Raw genomic sequence first — 14,723 nt, 5'->3', positions numbered from 1 at the left:
CAGGAGGTGGGCGGGGAGGGGGCGGGACCTGCGAGAGTCGCGGAGGAACTCGCACCTGGGGGCAGGGACGCCCACGCGAGCTGCGGCGCCGGCGCGGCACCCACACTCCACGAGCCAGTGGCGGCCGCCGACCCCTACGGCGGGGTGTGCCTGCGTCTTTGTCCCTCAAGACTCAGGCTTGTGTGCTAGGGGCTCTTGCCCGGTTCCCCGGAGGGGAAGGACACAAGTGAAAAACCCCGCCGGCCACCCCTCTCTGTCGGGTGCGGGACCCCTTAGGTCTCCACAGGAGCAAGCGGAGAGACTTCGAGGAGAGGAGACTCCAGACCCCTAACCCACCGGAATCTAATCCTCTGCTCGTTCGAATCCCCTCTCCTAACCCTGGGGTTGAGGCTGAAGGGGTCCACTAAGGAAAACGAAGGTCTTAGGGAATAGGGCTGGCTTCCACAGGCCGGAGGTACACAGGAGGGCGAATCAGATCTGGGAAGGATGTGCGTTTCTCGAAACGTCTGTGGTACAGCCCTCCCCTGCGTCCACCCTACTAGTCAGTTCTTGAAGGTCACTGCCCCGGAGGGCCACCTGCTAGGCCAGGCCAGGATATCTGGAACTCCACCATGTCCCAGGAGAGTAAGGGCCCAGGGCTACGTCTTCTCAGCCCAGGGGTCTTCCTGACAATAGTCAAAAGGAGGTCGGGCTGCATGAGGCCCCATCCTAGTTCCAGCACATACCCTATCAGGGTAACTGGCTACTGTCTTGAGGGGCCTTAAGAAGCTCACTGAAGGATCCCTCAATCCCTCTCAAAAATGGGAAGATTCCATATTCCTGCAAAATTCCTAAGATTTATTGGAGACTAGGCCTCTTCTCTGGATCCACAACCATGTCCAGCCCAGAATCAGGCCCCCCAAACGTGTCTGGGACCCTGTCCCTTTCATTCTGGTCTAGACGAGTCCCCACACGTGGCCAAAGGACAGCACCCAGACTGCCCCTGACCAGTCCATGTGCATCATGCCCACTTCAGTGGGCAGGAGAGTCTACCCCTAGGGGAGAAGGCGCCAGGAGCAGGCAGGTGGGAGGGAAAGTGTTCGGCAGGGCAGAAACCCTGCCTTGCTGTATCCAACTGTCACTCCCACTGCAGGCGCTGTGTATGCAGGGCCCGGCAGTAAGCCCAGCTGCCTGCAGCCAGGGCCCAGCGACAGACATCCTCCTTCGGTAGCAGCAGCAGCCTGTCCTCCTCCAGCCGGCTCAGGAGGCCTGCCATACCCAGCATCGCCCCTCCCCACATCCCGTAAGTGTTGGCCGTGAAGACAGCTACAATGAGGATGGTCACTGCGACCACCAACAGCATTGCCTGACCAGCCACAGAGCGGCCCTCAGGGCCGAGGTGGCCGCCAGCCACTGCCAGCACCATGCCTCCTCCCAGGAGCAGGTTGGCAGAGGAGCGGTCCCCATTCACCCAGTGGAAATCGAACGCCAGAAGGGGAAGGCCGATGACGGTGGCCACCCAGGCTCCAGCAAGACAGTCTTCATGTGTGCTCAGCCCTGGGGCCAGCATGGTGGTGGCAGCCAAGACCTGGAGCAGGAAGCCAGCAGCAGCCCCTCGACTTGCCTGTCAACACAGGGAACGTAGAACATGTGGGAAAAAGAGGCCGGGGCCACCCATTTAAACAGGAAAGGGTTTGGGGCTTCCATGGAGACCTGGTCTTAGATGCACTTCCCACCAACCTCTCCCTAATTCAGGAAACTAGATCCTTGGGGTTTGGGAGGTATGGGGATGCGCCCCTGCTCAGCCCCAGTGTACTCACCTCGGCTGTGCTCACGGCTGCGTGCAGAGACACCACTCCCAGCACCAGATGGGACAGGGCTGTGCTCCACTCGGCCCCCGGCTTGGGGGCCATGGCACCTTAGGCGGTAGTAAGTACGAGGACACAGATAGGAGATATTCAATTTTGGAGAGGCAGAAAGCGCAGAAGCCAGCGACCTGGAGCCCTAAGCGCGGCACTCTAGTACGCCCAGGTTCCAGGTCCCCATTACTGGATGTTAGGAGAGGTTCAGTCCTAGGCTTTCCGGATCCCTGAGGCCACTGCAAACACCTGTGGAGAAGAAGAACCTAATTCAGCCGGGAACCGGGGGAAAACGACTCAGGGTCTAGGCTGGGGGGACGTGAGCCCTGAGGCCCTGGAGCCCAAGTGGGAGTGCGGGCCTGGGGAAGAGAGAACGGCGGGGCGCTGCAGGCCCACGCGGCGGCCTCGGCCTGCTCCCTGCGCTCCGGGAGGCGCTGTCCTGGGAACCCGGGTCCAGGAGGAGCGACGGCGCTGGACTCCGGGAGGCCAGCCGTGCGCAGTTACCAGGCTGCGCGGTCCCAACGCAGCGGCGAGCGGGAGGCCCGAGCCTGCCCAACGCACCGCCCACCGCCGTGGGCTCTGCCTCTTCTGCCGTGCCTTCAGTTGCGGGAGCGAGCACGGTCGGGAACCTCCACCAGCGAGAGGAGCTGAGGCTAGAGCGGCCGGGCGGGGCTAGAGCGGCTGGGAGGCGGGGTCTGGGGGGCCGGGTCTAGGGGGGCCCGTTGGAGGCCATAGGAGCGGGTGGGGTCGGGAGCTCGGGGACCAGAAAACGCTCTGTTTGGGTGGGTGCGTGGGCATAGTGGTTTGGAAGGAGCGTGATGAGGGGAGAAGGGCCGGGGCGGGGTCTGGGCGGGGCTGAGGGGGATAAGGTTTAGGCGGGGCTGAGAGCGGCGTGTCTGAGAGGGAGGGGGCCTGGGCGAGGATGCGATGAGGAGGGGTCTGGGCGTGGCTGTGGGGGCGGGGACTGGGCGGGGCTGCAAGGAGAGGGGTCTGGGCGAGACTGAGAGGGGCCGAGAGGGGAGGAGCCTGGGCGAGGCTGCAAGGGACGGGGTTTGGGCAGGGCTGCGAGGAGGGGGGGCTGGGCGGGGCTGAGATGGGCGGGGCTGCGGGGAGGGGAAAGAGAACCCCCGCGTGTTGAAGGCTCCGCGAAACCGGAGAGGTGGGGGACTACGCGGAGGGTGGGAGGGATTCCGAGAGGAGGGTCGCGGGAGCCGTGAGCGCTCTCAGCCCGGTGTCCGCGGTGTAGGGGTTGGGGCGCGCGGGGCGGCGCCGTGAGAAACGGCGAGTCTCCAGGTGCGGCCGCGGGCACCTGTTTCTAGTACCCCCGTCCCCGCGCTCGCCCTCCAGCCGTGGGAGCCGGGCCGTGGGGGCGGCCGTCGCGAGCATGCGCACCGGCACTGCGGCGGGCGGGCGCCGACTCTGGGCGCGGGGACGCGGGGCGGCGCGAAGCGGGCCCTCTGCCGCCCCGCGCTCCCATGTACGCCTTTTACTCGCTGCTCATCTACATCTTCTACAGCCTCTTCCGCAGGGATGGTGGCGCCGCGGCGGCCGCGGAGCCTGGGGACCCCGCCCAGGTGAGCGGGGCTGGCCGTGCAGCCCGTCGTCCCCCGCCGCCTGCCCCACCCCCACGCCGAGGTTCCCGGGGCGGGGGCGGGCACGGGGCGCGGGGCGACGGGGCCGTGCCGAGGACCCTCGGCTCGGCTCCGGTGCTGGAAGCGTAGACTTCGGCCCCAATCCTCCGGCCCGGTTCGCGGAGAGAAGGGGCCAGCAGGCTGCCTGCCCCCTCCTCAGGGGCCCCCCTGCCCCCTCCCTAGAGAGCCCGCAAGCCCCGGGATCGCCGGCGCCCAGACCTGCCCTCGCCAGAGCTGTGGACCGAGCTGACCGGCCTGGCCGGTAGGTGCGGGCTGGGAGTCCCGCGGTGCGAGGGCGGTGCCGGGACCTCCCAAGGAGGGGCGGAGGCCTGGCTCCAGCAGGTGAACCGAAATGTCTCCCGCTCTCCTCTCTGACCGGCAGGCAGCTCCGAGCTTGAGGATGGGTCGGAAAGCGCAGCCGAGGGCCGTGCGGCCGCGGTGTCCCTGGAAGAGGCCCTACTGCGCCTCGCCGAGTTCCTCTCTGTCCAGCTGGGGGCGGAAGAGAGCTGCGGGAGCCCGGCCGACCTGGGCCAGGTGAGCGCGGCGGAGGGGCTGCTGGCAGCTACCACCTGCGCCGGCCTTCTTGGCTCTCACAGCCCTGCTCTGATTCTTGTCTCCTTCGCAGTCTGGCGAGGTCCCTCCACTGTTGACAGTGACCAGCCAGCTCTTGGCCCTTCTGGCATGGCTTCGAAGCCCCAGGGGGAGGCAGGCCCTGCTCCAGGGGACTCAGCCAGCCCCTCGGGTCCGGCCCCCCTCTCCAGATGGTGAGTAAAGGACAGTAAGTTGAAGAAGGACTCTGGAGGGAGCAAATCCCGGTAGAACCTGGGCGGCCTGGAGTTCGGGGTCCTGTTCCGGAAGATTTGGACCAGAGACCTTTTCAGTGCTAACTGGGCCCACCCTACTCCAGGATCCACATCCCAAGAAGAAAGCTCTTCCCACTTCGCCACAGTCCCAGGCGAGCCACTGGAGGATGAGGCCCAGGGACAGCAGCCCCTCCAGTTGGAGGAGGATCAGAGGGCATGGCAGCGGCTGGAGCAGCTCATCCTGGGACAGGTGAGGCTCCAGGAGCCAGAAGGGATTGGGGGCTGGGTCGCCAGAAAAAGGAGGTCCACCCTGTTTCTCTTACTTCTCCCCAGCTGGAGGAGCTGAAGCAGCAGCTGGAACAGCAGGAGGAGGAGTTGGGTCGACTGCGCCTGGGCGTGGTGAGGTTGCGGGGGACCTGGTAGGGCCGGGCACGGAGGGGGTGCTTCAGGTGAGTGCCGAGGTTTTCTCTCCACCAGGGGGCGACAGACTCAGAGAAAAGGGTTCAGCATCTGACCCTGGAGAACGAGGCCCTGAAGCAGAGCCTGAGCCTCATGCGGGACCTCCTGCTGCACTGGGGCTCCGGGCCCCCCATCAGGGCTCCGCAGGTACTCTGCTCCCGAGATGCAGCCGTTCCTGCAGCCTGGGGCTCTTGCACACCTGGCATGCAGCCACAGGGCTCGAACCTCCTCAGGACCTCCTGGGATGGTCTGTGCAGGGCAGCCCCATCAGGGAGGCTGATGCCAGTGGGAGGACCCCCCTCTCCGTGGCTCCTCTGAGTGGCTGACCCCAGGAGAGCAGAGGGACCGTGGGAAGGAGCTCTGCGTGGAGTTGGGAGGCATGGGTTCACAGCCAGCTCTGCCCACCTCTTGACTTGACTTTCCCATCTGTGAAATGGTACCGCAGACCGTCCCTCTCTGAGTCCCTCCTGGCCCCCACCCTCCCGCAGGAGGAGGCGGAGGCATTGGTAGAGCTCCAGGGCCGGCTTCAGGAGGCCCAGGACACCACAGAAGCCCTCCGAGCCCAGGTGGGCATGGGGCCCAGGGATCTGTGGCTCAGGGGTGAGGAGGGCCGGGGTACTGGGAGAGGCTTATCTGAGGCAGGGTCTGGTAAGTGCCTGTTTCCTCAGTGACAGGGGTGGGGTTGGGCGGGGCAGCTGGGGGTGCAGGAGGTGCAGCTGCAGGGCCTTCAAGGGGCCCTCCAGCAGCTCCAGCAGGAGACAGAGCAGAACTGCAGGCGTGAGCTACAGCAGATGCATGGGCAGCTGGCAGGTAAGGGCTGGGGCTGGGGCTCATGGGAGGCCCTGGAGGCTGGGCCTTCCCTTCCAACAGACTTCCCTCTCCAGGACTTCGGGCACGGATGGCCAGCCTGCGTCAGGGCTGCGGGGACCTCCGAGGTTTGGTCAGCACCTTTACCCAGAGCTGTCAGGGTTCGCTGAGTGAGGCCCGGGGCCAGGTCAGGACCCCTCCCTGCCTAGCCCCTCCTCTCTGGGCAGCCTATTCACTGTTCTTCTGACAGGGGCGCTCCTGGGGAGTTGGCTGTACTAATAAGTGGGGCTCTGGAACCCAAACAGCTTCTGTGTGACCCAGGGTGGGACTTCACTTCTGGGCCTTGTTTTAATTCTATGCATACTTGGGTGACAGTAAACTCTTAAAGCATTGCCCAGAAGCACGGAGGAGACAGAGAATGTGGTGTCCCTGCCTGCTATTCCTGGGCTTTATCCTGGGGTTACTGAATGATGTCCCCAGGGGCCCAGAGCCACTGAAAGTTGTGGCTTAGTACAGCTGAGCAGCCCTGTGGGGGCTCCCTGCTGCTCTCAGGACCCTCCCACCCCCCCACCTCTGAAGCTCCTTGGCTGACCCCTTTCTTTCTGTACATCCCTGTTCCCTCAGGTGTCCTGGGCCTTGGGGGCACTGTCATCTGGAGGGCCTGGTACTCAGCTCCCTGAGGGGCAGCAAGGGCCCCCAGCCGGATGCCCGGGGCGGCTGCCAGAACTCAAGGGTATGACAGGCTTGGGAGCCCAGGGAGGGCAGGGAGGGCGGCTGGAGGAAGTACAGCCTCTCTGTGCTTTAGGGTCTGCGAGGCATTCCGCTGACCTGATCCCCACTGCAGGAAATATCCGTGTGCTGTGTCGGCTGAGGCCAGGGACATCCTCCAGCCTCGTGAGCGTGGAGCCTGGCCCAGGGGGCACCGTCACCACTTGCTACCGGGGGCGCCATCGTCGATTCCGCCTAGACTGGGTCTTCCCTCCAGATGCCAGCCAGGAGGAGGTGACAGCCTGCCTTTGCACCCATCCTGACCCTTTCTCAGAGTTCCCTGAAGAGCAGGAGAGGCTCCAGTTTCCCCTTCCCAGTCTGGCTGTCCACCTGGAGGAGAGAGGGTGGCTGGGCTCTAGCCAGGCAGGAGAGGGAACCGAGGGGGCTGGGAAGCAGGGCAGGCAGCCCAGCTTGGTGCCTCCTCCTCCCAGGCTTCACTGCCTGCCCACTCCCCTTTGCTGGGGTCCAGGGTCTGCCCAGCTATGAGGCCCCTCATTGCTTTGTGGCCCCAAGGCAGGTGGTGGGTGGTGGGGGCCGTGGGTGAGCAGGCAAGCTTCTAGTCTTAGTGTGCTCTCTCTGCCTTGCCTGGATCCCACTCTCCTTCCCTACCCTTTTTCTGCCAGACATCTGTGGAAAAGCAGCGGCTCCAGCCCCAGCCCACCCCACCTTCATACACATTTTCATCTGCACGTGCCCTTTGCTGCTAGAGCTCCCATAGCTGAGAAGATGGCAGCTCAGAGCCAGGGGAGACTAAGGGGCAGAATGGCAGTGACTCACACCCAGGCTGCCTGCCAGCCTCACAGGGACAGGGGGATGACTGCCCAGCAGGTGACCAGGGTCACCCTGATTCCCGCTTTTCCAACCACTTATTTCTTCATCCTACACATTCCTCTGGCCTTAGCCCCACCCCAAACTGCAGCCCTGCGCAGGGCATGCCTTGTGCACTGTCCTCTGGACAGCCGTCCTGGACAGGGTCCTCTAATTCAATGTGTCTCAACCAAAGGCATCTGTGGACAAGCCCCTCATCTGTGTTCCTGTTTCTGCAGTGGTGCCATGATGTGCTCCTGAATGTCATCCACAGTACCACCTCCATCCAATCATGGAATCTCAGTGACCACACAGAACACAGAATTCTAGATTCTAGCCTCGTGGCTGTCTTCAAACAGAGCTGACAGCCCACCCTGTTACCAGCGACTTTCTGGGCATAAAAGCCAGCCATGTTGTTGCTCAAAAGACTGTTGGTGTCCAGTGCCAATGGGGTGAATGTCCCAACCTTGTGTCTGTCAGCACCTGTCTGTGCCTGGACGCCAGCAGGCCTGGCTGGTCACCATCCCCCATACCTGCAGGCCCTTCCTGGGGTCATGCTTTGTGAGCCAGGTACTGCTGTGGCCCTCTGGGTGCACTCCCACGAGTGTTCACAGCAGGTGCCACGGCAGCCCTTACCTCTCACGGGAAACTGAGGCACAGGAAGGCCAATGAGTAAACTCCAATCATACCTGGGTTTGAACCGAGCAGTCACACCCCAACATCTGGGCTCTTTTTTTTTTTTCTTTATTTTTGAGATGGAATCCCACTTTGTCGCCCAGGCTGTAGTGCAGTGGTGTGATCTCGGCTCACTGCAACCTCTGCCTCCTGGGTTCAAGCAATTCTCCTGCTTCAGCCTCCGAAGTAGCTGGGATTACAGGTGTGTGCCACCATGCCCGGCTAATTTTTGTATTTTTAGTAGAGCCAGGGTTTCACCGTGTTTGCCAGGCTGGTCTCGAACTCCTGACCTTGTGATCTGCCTGCCTTGGCCTCCCAAAGTGCTGGGCTTACGGGTGTGAGCCACCTCGCCCAGCCCATCTGGGCTCTTTTAAACATTTTTAAAAATTTTTACTATATATATATGTATATGTATTTTTTTTTTTTGACACAGTCACACTTTGTCATCAGGCTGGAGTGCAGTGGCACGATCTCAGGTCACTACAACCTCTGCTTCCTGGGCTCAAGAGATCCTTCCACCTCAGCCTCCCGAGTAGCTGGGACCACAGATGTGCAACACCATGCCTGGCTAATTTTTTTGTAGTTTTTGGAGAGACAGGGTTTCACCATGTTGCCTAGGCTGATCTCAAACTCCGGAGCCCAACCAATCCACCCACCTCGGCCTCCCAAAATGCTGGGATTTTTCTTTTTTTCATGTTGGCTTCCACATTAGGGACACCACACCTGCGCTCTTAACTGCCGTCCCCAGGCCTCCTATGTGGTCTGCAGGACTCTAGAGCTTCTGCATAGGCTGTTCCTCTTCTCACTGCGTCTTTTCCCTTCTTTGCCTGGCAAATTCTTGCAAGCACCACCTTCTCTAGGGAGACAGAGGGTCTCTGTAGGACACACCCTCCCTATGGTCGCTTAGAGCCATCCTCCCAGGGGACTAGGCTCTGCTCACACCTGCCTTCACGGCACTCCCCACCCCACCAAATAGGTCATAAACAGGCAGTGCGGGGAGGACTCGAAACACATTCTCCCGCCTCCCCCAGGTCTTCAGAGAGCTGGAACCTGCGGTGCTGTCCTGCCTCCGAGGCTACAGCGTCTGCATCTTCACCTATGGCCAGACAGGGACCGGGAAGACCTACAGCATGGAGGTGGGACAGAGCCCACGCCCCCGTGGGGGAGGCCCCAGGGGCCTTGCATGACTTCGATGTGAGGCCAGTGTGCACCCCACCCCATTCTCAGGGCCCTCCTGAGGACCCCGGCATAGTTCCTAGGGCGCTGCAGTCGCTGTTCCGGGAGATGGGGGCCGGCCGGCAGCACCAGGTGACACTCAGCATGGTGGAGATCTACAATGAGGCTGTCAGGTGGGCTACTCCACCAGGGAGGCCTTCTCCCCACCCCTGGCCCAGGGCCCTTCCGGATTTCCAGAGAACTCTGGAACCAAGACTTTCCCCTTTCTCACCAGGGACCTCCTTGCCCCAGGACCTCCCGAGCGCCTGGCCGTGAGGCAGGGCCCAGAAGGCCAGGGCGGGATCCAGGTGGCTGGCCTCACCCACTGGGACGTGCCCAACCTGGAGACGTTGCACCAGGTAGGGCTGCACCGCTCTCCGAGACCCCGCCCCGTGCTTCCACTTTGGGGCGAGGACCCTGCACCTGACCAGCCCTGTCGCTCCGCCTTCCAGATGCTGAAACTTGGGAGGAGCAACCGGGCCACCGCCGCCACCGCCATGAACCAGCGCAGCTCCCGCTCGCACGCCCTGGTCACGCTGACGCTGCGCGCGGCGTCTCCACCGCGCGCTCCAGGCACCGCAGGTACCACGACCAGTGCCTGAGCCCTGCGGAGTCTCCAGCGCACCCGAGGCCCGGCCTTCCCCCATGTCGGGCTCGTTTGTTCCTCTAGGCACGCTGCACCTGGTGGACCTGGCGGGATCCGAACGCGCACGGAAGGCAGGAGCGGCCGGCCCGCCGCGGGGAGACCCAGACGGCGCACGGCGCCTGCGGGAGGCCCAGACCATAAACCGCTCGCTGCTGGCGCTAGGAGGCGTGATGGCCGCACTGCGGGCCCACCGGCCGCACGTGCCCTTCCGCGACTCGCAGCTCACGCGACTGCTGCAGCCGGCGCTGGGCCCAGGCACCACCGCGGTGCTGCTGCTGCAGGTGGGCGCCGGGGCGGCGCAGGCGCGGGGCAGGTGTGTACATGCCGGTCGCCACCCACCCGGGCCCGCCCACCCGCGCCTCTTGCCCGCAGATCTCCACGCGGCCGGAGGATCTCGGGGAGACAGTCTGCTCACTCAAGTTCGCCGAGCGAGTGGGTCAAGTGGAGCTGGGGCCAGCCCGGCGCCGCAGGGTCCCGCGCTCCTCCGGGACGCCCTCCTCCCTCAGTACCGACACTCCGCTCACCGGGACCCCCTGCACCCCTACGCCGTCCCCTGGCAGTCCTCCATGCCCCAGTCCCGACAACGGCTCAGGCTCGGCCCTCGCGCCCGCAGAGGGCCTGCCCCTGTAGTCCTCGGTCGCGGCCCTGCCCATGGGGTCTCAGGCCAGGTCTCTGCTGGCAGAGACGGTAGTGAAGTCCCTGTACCCCGTCTCCCAGGGCACAAGCTCCCCAGCCTCTTTGGATCCACTGTCCCTGAGCTCCCAGAGTCACCCCTCCACCTCCGCAGCCAGTGAAGTGTGTTGTGCCTGGTGAAGTGATCACCCCCCGCCCCCAGCCCTGCATCAGGCCACAGGTCTTGGCTTCCTCCTTATCACCATTTGCTGTTATCACGGCACACAGCAGGGAATCCCAGGCCCCCCGCCAAGTGGTTACCCAAGTCACCACTCCTGACCCAAAAATCAGGCATGGCATTAAAACCTTGCAAATTCCTTTACTGTTACCCTCCACACCACCAGGACCATGTAGGGTGCAGTCTTTACTCCCTAACCCCTTTCCCGAAAAAGGTGCTACCTCCTTCCCAGACAGATGAGAGAGGGCAGGACTTCAGACTGGACCCACCATTGGGCTCTCCCTCCCCCAGCCTGGAGCACGGGAGGGGAGGTGACGGCTGGTGACGGATGGATGGGTAGTGGGCTGAGAAGAGGGGACTAAGAAGGGCTATTCCAGGCTCAGCCCTGCCCCTCCAGCCCTGCCTCTGAGTGTAGGAGAAACAGAGGCATGACTGACCAGGGTGAGGGTTGTGCCCAGCTGGGCCACGGCCATGCGTGGGGTGGTCCAATAAACACCGTGGACTCCCAGCAAGGCTGCTGCCTGGTGTTTCGAGGCTGCTGTGGTCGCAGACAGCCGCCTCGCCTTGGCTCCCTGTCAACAAGGTGGGGGTGGGAGCGGGAGGGAGGAGCGGCCCCTGTCTTAGGAGCCTCACAGGCTGCACCAGGAGAGCAGCCAGCCTGGGCCAGGGGCCGCCAGGTCCCGAGGGTGGCTGACCCAAACGTCGTAGATGCTTTTGTTGGGTGGCACCCCCTGGAAGAGGGCGTCTAGATCGCAGAGCAGCCTTGGGGGCCCTCGGGTTTCAGGGGCCACCCCCCAGTAGGCAGGGCTGGTTGACGGTGGACATCGGGGACAGGAGGTGGGTGGTGGTGCCAAGGGCATTACCACATTGGGAGTGTAGATAGGCAAGTAGGAGGTGGGCAGCTGCCCCCAGAGGGAGGCCCTGTGTCCCCCGCTGGACAGTCCCCCAGGAACTGAGGTGCCCTGCAGTAAGTGGAGAGGCCAGGCCCTAGGCTCTGGGGAGAGGGTCGAGGGCCCAATGGCTCCCCCCTGCAGAGTCTCCCCTTCCACTCTCGTGGGGCCAGGAAGGGGGCAGAGGGGCCACAGAGGCCTCTCAGAAGAGGGAAGGGGTGGGGTGGGCACCGCCTCCTCGCCACTGTTCCCCGTGCCTGCAGGAACTGGGCTGCTCTGTGGAGCTAGGCCTGGCCAGGGTGCCCCCTCCCCGGACCCCCTTAACAGGGACTTGATGCTGAAGCCCTCGCTGGGTGGCGGCGGGGGACTGGGCGGCCGGTATGGCCGGCCGTGCAGCACGTAGGGGCCCAGGTCCTTAGCGAAGGCTCTACGCGCACCTCCGTTCTGCCAGCGCCTGCACAGGGCCGTGTTCTGTAGCCGTAGCGCCTCAGCTGGGATCAGGCTCACGTCGACCGCCCAGAAGTTGCCCTTGGCCTGGGGCTTTGCAGGGTCCTTGGGCACCTGGGTGTGGGGGTCAGACATGGGTGGGGCTGCCCGACCTCAGATGCTCAGGACTTCCGCGCGCGCCCGGCCCCGGGGCTCCGACCCTGGCCTGCCCCACCTTGCGGAAGCATCGGTTGGAGGAAAGGTTGTGGCGAATGGAGTCTTTCCAGCCCTCGTAGTCTTCCCTGAAGAAGGGGAACACGGCCTGGACCTGACGGATGATCTGAAACCGCCAGGCGGCCGGCCGGCGCCGTGAGCCCAGACGGGGAGAGGGTAGCGCCCCACCCCTCCCCCACTACCGGACTCAGGGGCGCGCGGTGCCGGCCCCTGCGCTCCCCGAAGAAGGACATTTCTGCGCGGAAGGGCGGCAGAGGGGGCAAGGGGCTCCCGGAGAAGGGTCGTGCCTTGAGGCCCTCAGCTCTCAGGACTGGTCCCACTGGCATACCTGGGTGGGCTAGGAAGGGGTGGGGGTCAGGGCTTCAGCCTGGAGTGGGTGGGGAACGAGTCTGGGGAAAGAGAGAGTGGGGGCCGGGGCCCGCTTACCTGGGCCAGCTTCAGTCTGCGGGAGGGTGCGGCCTGAATCACCAAGGCGATCATGGCCAAGTAGGTGTAGGGGGGCTTGTCATGTCGCAGGTACCTCTTCTTCCTCCTTTTAGGGGGCTGGGAGGGAGACTCTGCCTCTGGGGGCCCCAGGCGGGAGCCGCTGCAGGGCCCCATGCGGGACGGTAGACAGCGTGGGCAGGGGCCTGGCCGGGTGGAGGGCGCAGGGCAGTGTAGGAGGTAGGGCCGGGACCTGAGGCCGGGCTGGGGCCTTTATCATTCGGATGGAAGGGGGAGGGGAGGGAAGGGAGGAAGAGGCTGTGGGGGAGGGGAGCATGCTGAGGGCTGCCACAATTAGCAGGTTTTGGTTAATCTGGAAGGGAGGGGCAGAGAGGATTCTAGTGGGGGCTTCTCCTGAAGCCTCAGTCTCCACCCCTGAGCTGCCTTTGGGTGGCCAGGCCCCGCTTCAAAGGGGCTGCGATGACCCATGGCTACTTTGTCCCGTCTTCCCTGGCCAGGTTTCAGGACCCCATTTAACAGATGGGGGAGTAATTAGCCCATGCCAAGCTCCCAAGGAGTGGGGCGCCCCTGGAGTTCAAGACCTAGCAGCTAGTAGGCCCTGAACTGTGGGGGCTGGATACCCACCCAGGATATGATCAGGTGGAGCTTCCTGGAGGAGAAGGCCATGAAGCCCCCACCCTAGGAACAAAAGGGGGACACCCTGACTCAACTGATTTCCTGGGAGTTGCTTCAGGAGCCCAGGTGGACCGCTCACCTCCTCCTCCCTAGCCATCTCTGCTCCTCCAGCCAAGCAAGGCTGGTATTATGTATCCTGCCCCAAAGCCCAGGTTCTCCTCCCTCACAAGGGGCAAGTTTGCCCAAGAGGATAGCAGCTCTGGGAATTAGCAGCGGTGGTTGGTGCTGGCACCAGGCCAAGGGCCCCCAGACACACGGGAGCCCAGGGATACGCTTTTGCCCTTCACTCTGAGAATTCAGCTTTTCTTGTGCAGCCTCCACCATGATTATTACCTCAAAGGGCTGAAAATCTGCAGCATACGGTGGGGTCCAGCACACCCCGAGGTGCGGAGGGGAGGGACAGGCAGCGAGTGTCCAGGAGGAGGCCTGGGCCACAAGGGTCCTTGTAGGTGGGGTGCCACACTGCTCCTGCCCCCCACGCCCCTGGTCGGGTGGTGCCCCTTTTCCTTCTATCTCTGACTCTCCCCTCAGACCCCACGTGGTTTCCCTCAGGACTCCTGTCACCACCTCGACGCCGCTAGGGCCCTCTCTGCTGTGTTCCCTAGGTTATGGCTGCACAGTCCTGTGCTTCATGAGGCTAATACTTGTGGCTTCTTACCCCACTCGGTCAGCAAGGCGTCGTTCTTTCCTACAAGTGTTTGTTGTTGTTGTTGTTTTGAGACAAGGTCTCACTCTGTTGCCCAGGCTGGAGTGCAGTGGCGCGATCTCGGCTCACTGCAAGCTCCGCCTCCCGGGTTCACGCCATTCTCCTGCCTCAGTCTCCCGAGTAGCTGGGACTACAGGCGCCTGCCACCACGCCCAGCTAATTTTTTTGTATTTTTAGTAGAGACGGGGTTTCACTGTGTTAGCCAGGATGGTCTCGATTTCCTGACCTCGTGATCCGCCCGCCTCGGCCTCCCAAAGTGCTGGGATTACAGGCCTGAGACACCGCGCCCGGTCTTCCATAAGTTTTAAGGCACCCCCCTCTCCACTGGCGCCTCCTTGGTGGGGCGCTGGAGGCTCCCCAAGTTCTGAACGCTCTTCTCCGACCGCACTGTCCCGGGCCCGAAACCACCCCCAAAGCTGCCACTCATTCCGCTGGCGCCCGTCCTGTTGCCCACGATGACTCGGTTTTGTCCAGCATAAATCAATGACCACCGTCCCGGGATCTTTGGAGCACTTTGAGCCATTCTCGTCCCACCCGGGCCCCAAGGAGATCCCAGCCGCGGAGGACTCGCCCGGCCGCCCGCAGCTGTCCCCGTGTTGGCCCCCGACACCGACTGTCCCTCCCCGGGCCCCGCCCCCGACCGTCCCTCCCCCAGGCTCCGCCCCCGGCTCCCACGGGGCACCGCGGCTTCCGGCTGTGGGTAGGGCCAGCCGGAAGTGTAGCGTTGCCATGGCGAGGGCCGGGCGCGGGGCCCGCCCCCGCAGCGCCTCAGGGAGCGCGGGGCCCACTGACCTGCGGAAGCCAGCGGACCCACTTGCGCGGCGGTCGGCGCGGGGCGCGAGGTGAGGC

General features: G+C 63.8%; 4 protein-coding genes across 10 annotated transcripts in view; 2 read left to right on the top strand and 2 right to left on the bottom strand.

The window, feature by feature from the left end:
• Nucleotides 1-812: 812 nt before the first annotated feature.
• On the bottom strand, nt 813-2,646 carry LOC115832879 (cysteine and histidine-rich protein 1-like). 2 transcript variants are annotated; one of them, XM_030804449.1, is made up of 3 exons: nt 2,343-2,646; nt 1,800-2,087; nt 813-1,603 (listed from the first exon to the last, which is right to left on the bottom strand). In XM_030804449.1, the coding sequence occupies exons 2-3, from the start codon at nt 1,890-1,892 to the stop codon at nt 1,118-1,120; spliced, it is 579 nt and encodes a 192-aa protein (XP_030660309.1). In that variant the 5' UTR covers nt 1,893-2,087; nt 2,343-2,646; the 3' UTR covers nt 813-1,117. The 2 variants fall into 2 exon arrangements, with proteins under 2 accessions (XP_030660309.1, XP_030660308.1); XM_030804448.1 differs by having other exon boundaries at nt 1,800-2,479.
• Nucleotides 2,647-3,138: 492 nt separating this feature from the next.
• On the top strand, nt 3,139-11,011 carry KIFC2 (kinesin family member C2). 3 transcript variants are annotated; one of them, XM_030804445.1, is made up of 18 exons: nt 3,139-3,412; nt 3,653-3,731; nt 3,852-4,003; nt 4,095-4,233; nt 4,377-4,522; nt 4,606-4,671; nt 4,750-4,878; nt 5,220-5,297; nt 5,427-5,541; nt 5,616-5,725; nt 6,163-6,271; nt 6,383-6,540; nt 8,820-8,924; nt 9,016-9,137; nt 9,239-9,362; nt 9,456-9,585; nt 9,674-9,930; nt 10,022-11,011. In XM_030804445.1, the coding sequence occupies exons 1-18, from the start codon at nt 3,314-3,316 to the stop codon at nt 10,277-10,279; spliced, it is 2,376 nt and encodes a 791-aa protein (XP_030660305.1). In that variant the 5' UTR covers nt 3,139-3,313; the 3' UTR covers nt 10,280-11,011. The 3 variants fall into 3 exon arrangements, with proteins under 3 accessions (XP_030660305.1, XP_030660303.1, XP_030660304.1); XM_030804443.1 differs by having other exon boundaries at nt 5,616-5,671; nt 9,674-11,007; XM_030804444.1 differs by lacking the exons at nt 5,427-5,541; nt 5,616-5,725 and having other exon boundaries at nt 9,674-11,007.
• FOXH1 (forkhead box H1) lies at nt 10,621-13,893 on the bottom strand. 2 transcript variants are annotated; one of them, XM_030804447.1, is made up of 4 exons: nt 13,827-13,893; nt 12,476-13,171; nt 12,051-12,155; nt 10,621-11,950 (listed from the first exon to the last, which is right to left on the bottom strand). In XM_030804447.1, the coding sequence occupies exons 2-4, from the start codon at nt 12,647-12,649 to the stop codon at nt 11,129-11,131; spliced, it is 1,101 nt and encodes a 366-aa protein (XP_030660307.1). In that variant the 5' UTR covers nt 12,650-13,171; nt 13,827-13,893; the 3' UTR covers nt 10,621-11,128. The 2 variants fall into 2 exon arrangements, with proteins under 2 accessions (XP_030660307.1, XP_003281210.1); XM_003281162.4 differs by lacking the exon at nt 13,827-13,893 and having other exon boundaries at nt 12,476-13,321.
• A 678-nt stretch (nt 13,894-14,571) lies between these two features.
• PPP1R16A (protein phosphatase 1 regulatory subunit 16A) overlaps nt 14,572-14,723 on the top strand; it is a 29,285-nt gene continuing 29,133 nt past the window's right edge. For 2 of the 3 annotated variants that reach the window (XM_030804799.1, XM_030804793.1), the window contains exon 1: nt 14,572-14,716. The gene's annotated coding sequence lies outside the window, so the exon portion shown is untranslated. The remainder of the gene's footprint in view (nt 14,717-14,723) is intronic. The other variant, XM_030804794.1, reaches the window with a different exon arrangement.

The sequence above is a fragment of the Nomascus leucogenys genome, chromosome 23 (assembly GCF_006542625.1).
Source record: "Nomascus leucogenys isolate Asia chromosome 23, Asia_NLE_v1, whole genome shotgun sequence".
Taxonomy (NCBI): domain Eukaryota; kingdom Metazoa; phylum Chordata; class Mammalia; order Primates; family Hylobatidae; genus Nomascus; species Nomascus leucogenys.
Note: the sequence above shows the minus strand (reverse complement) of the source record. Positions and strands in the feature narration are given on the sequence as shown.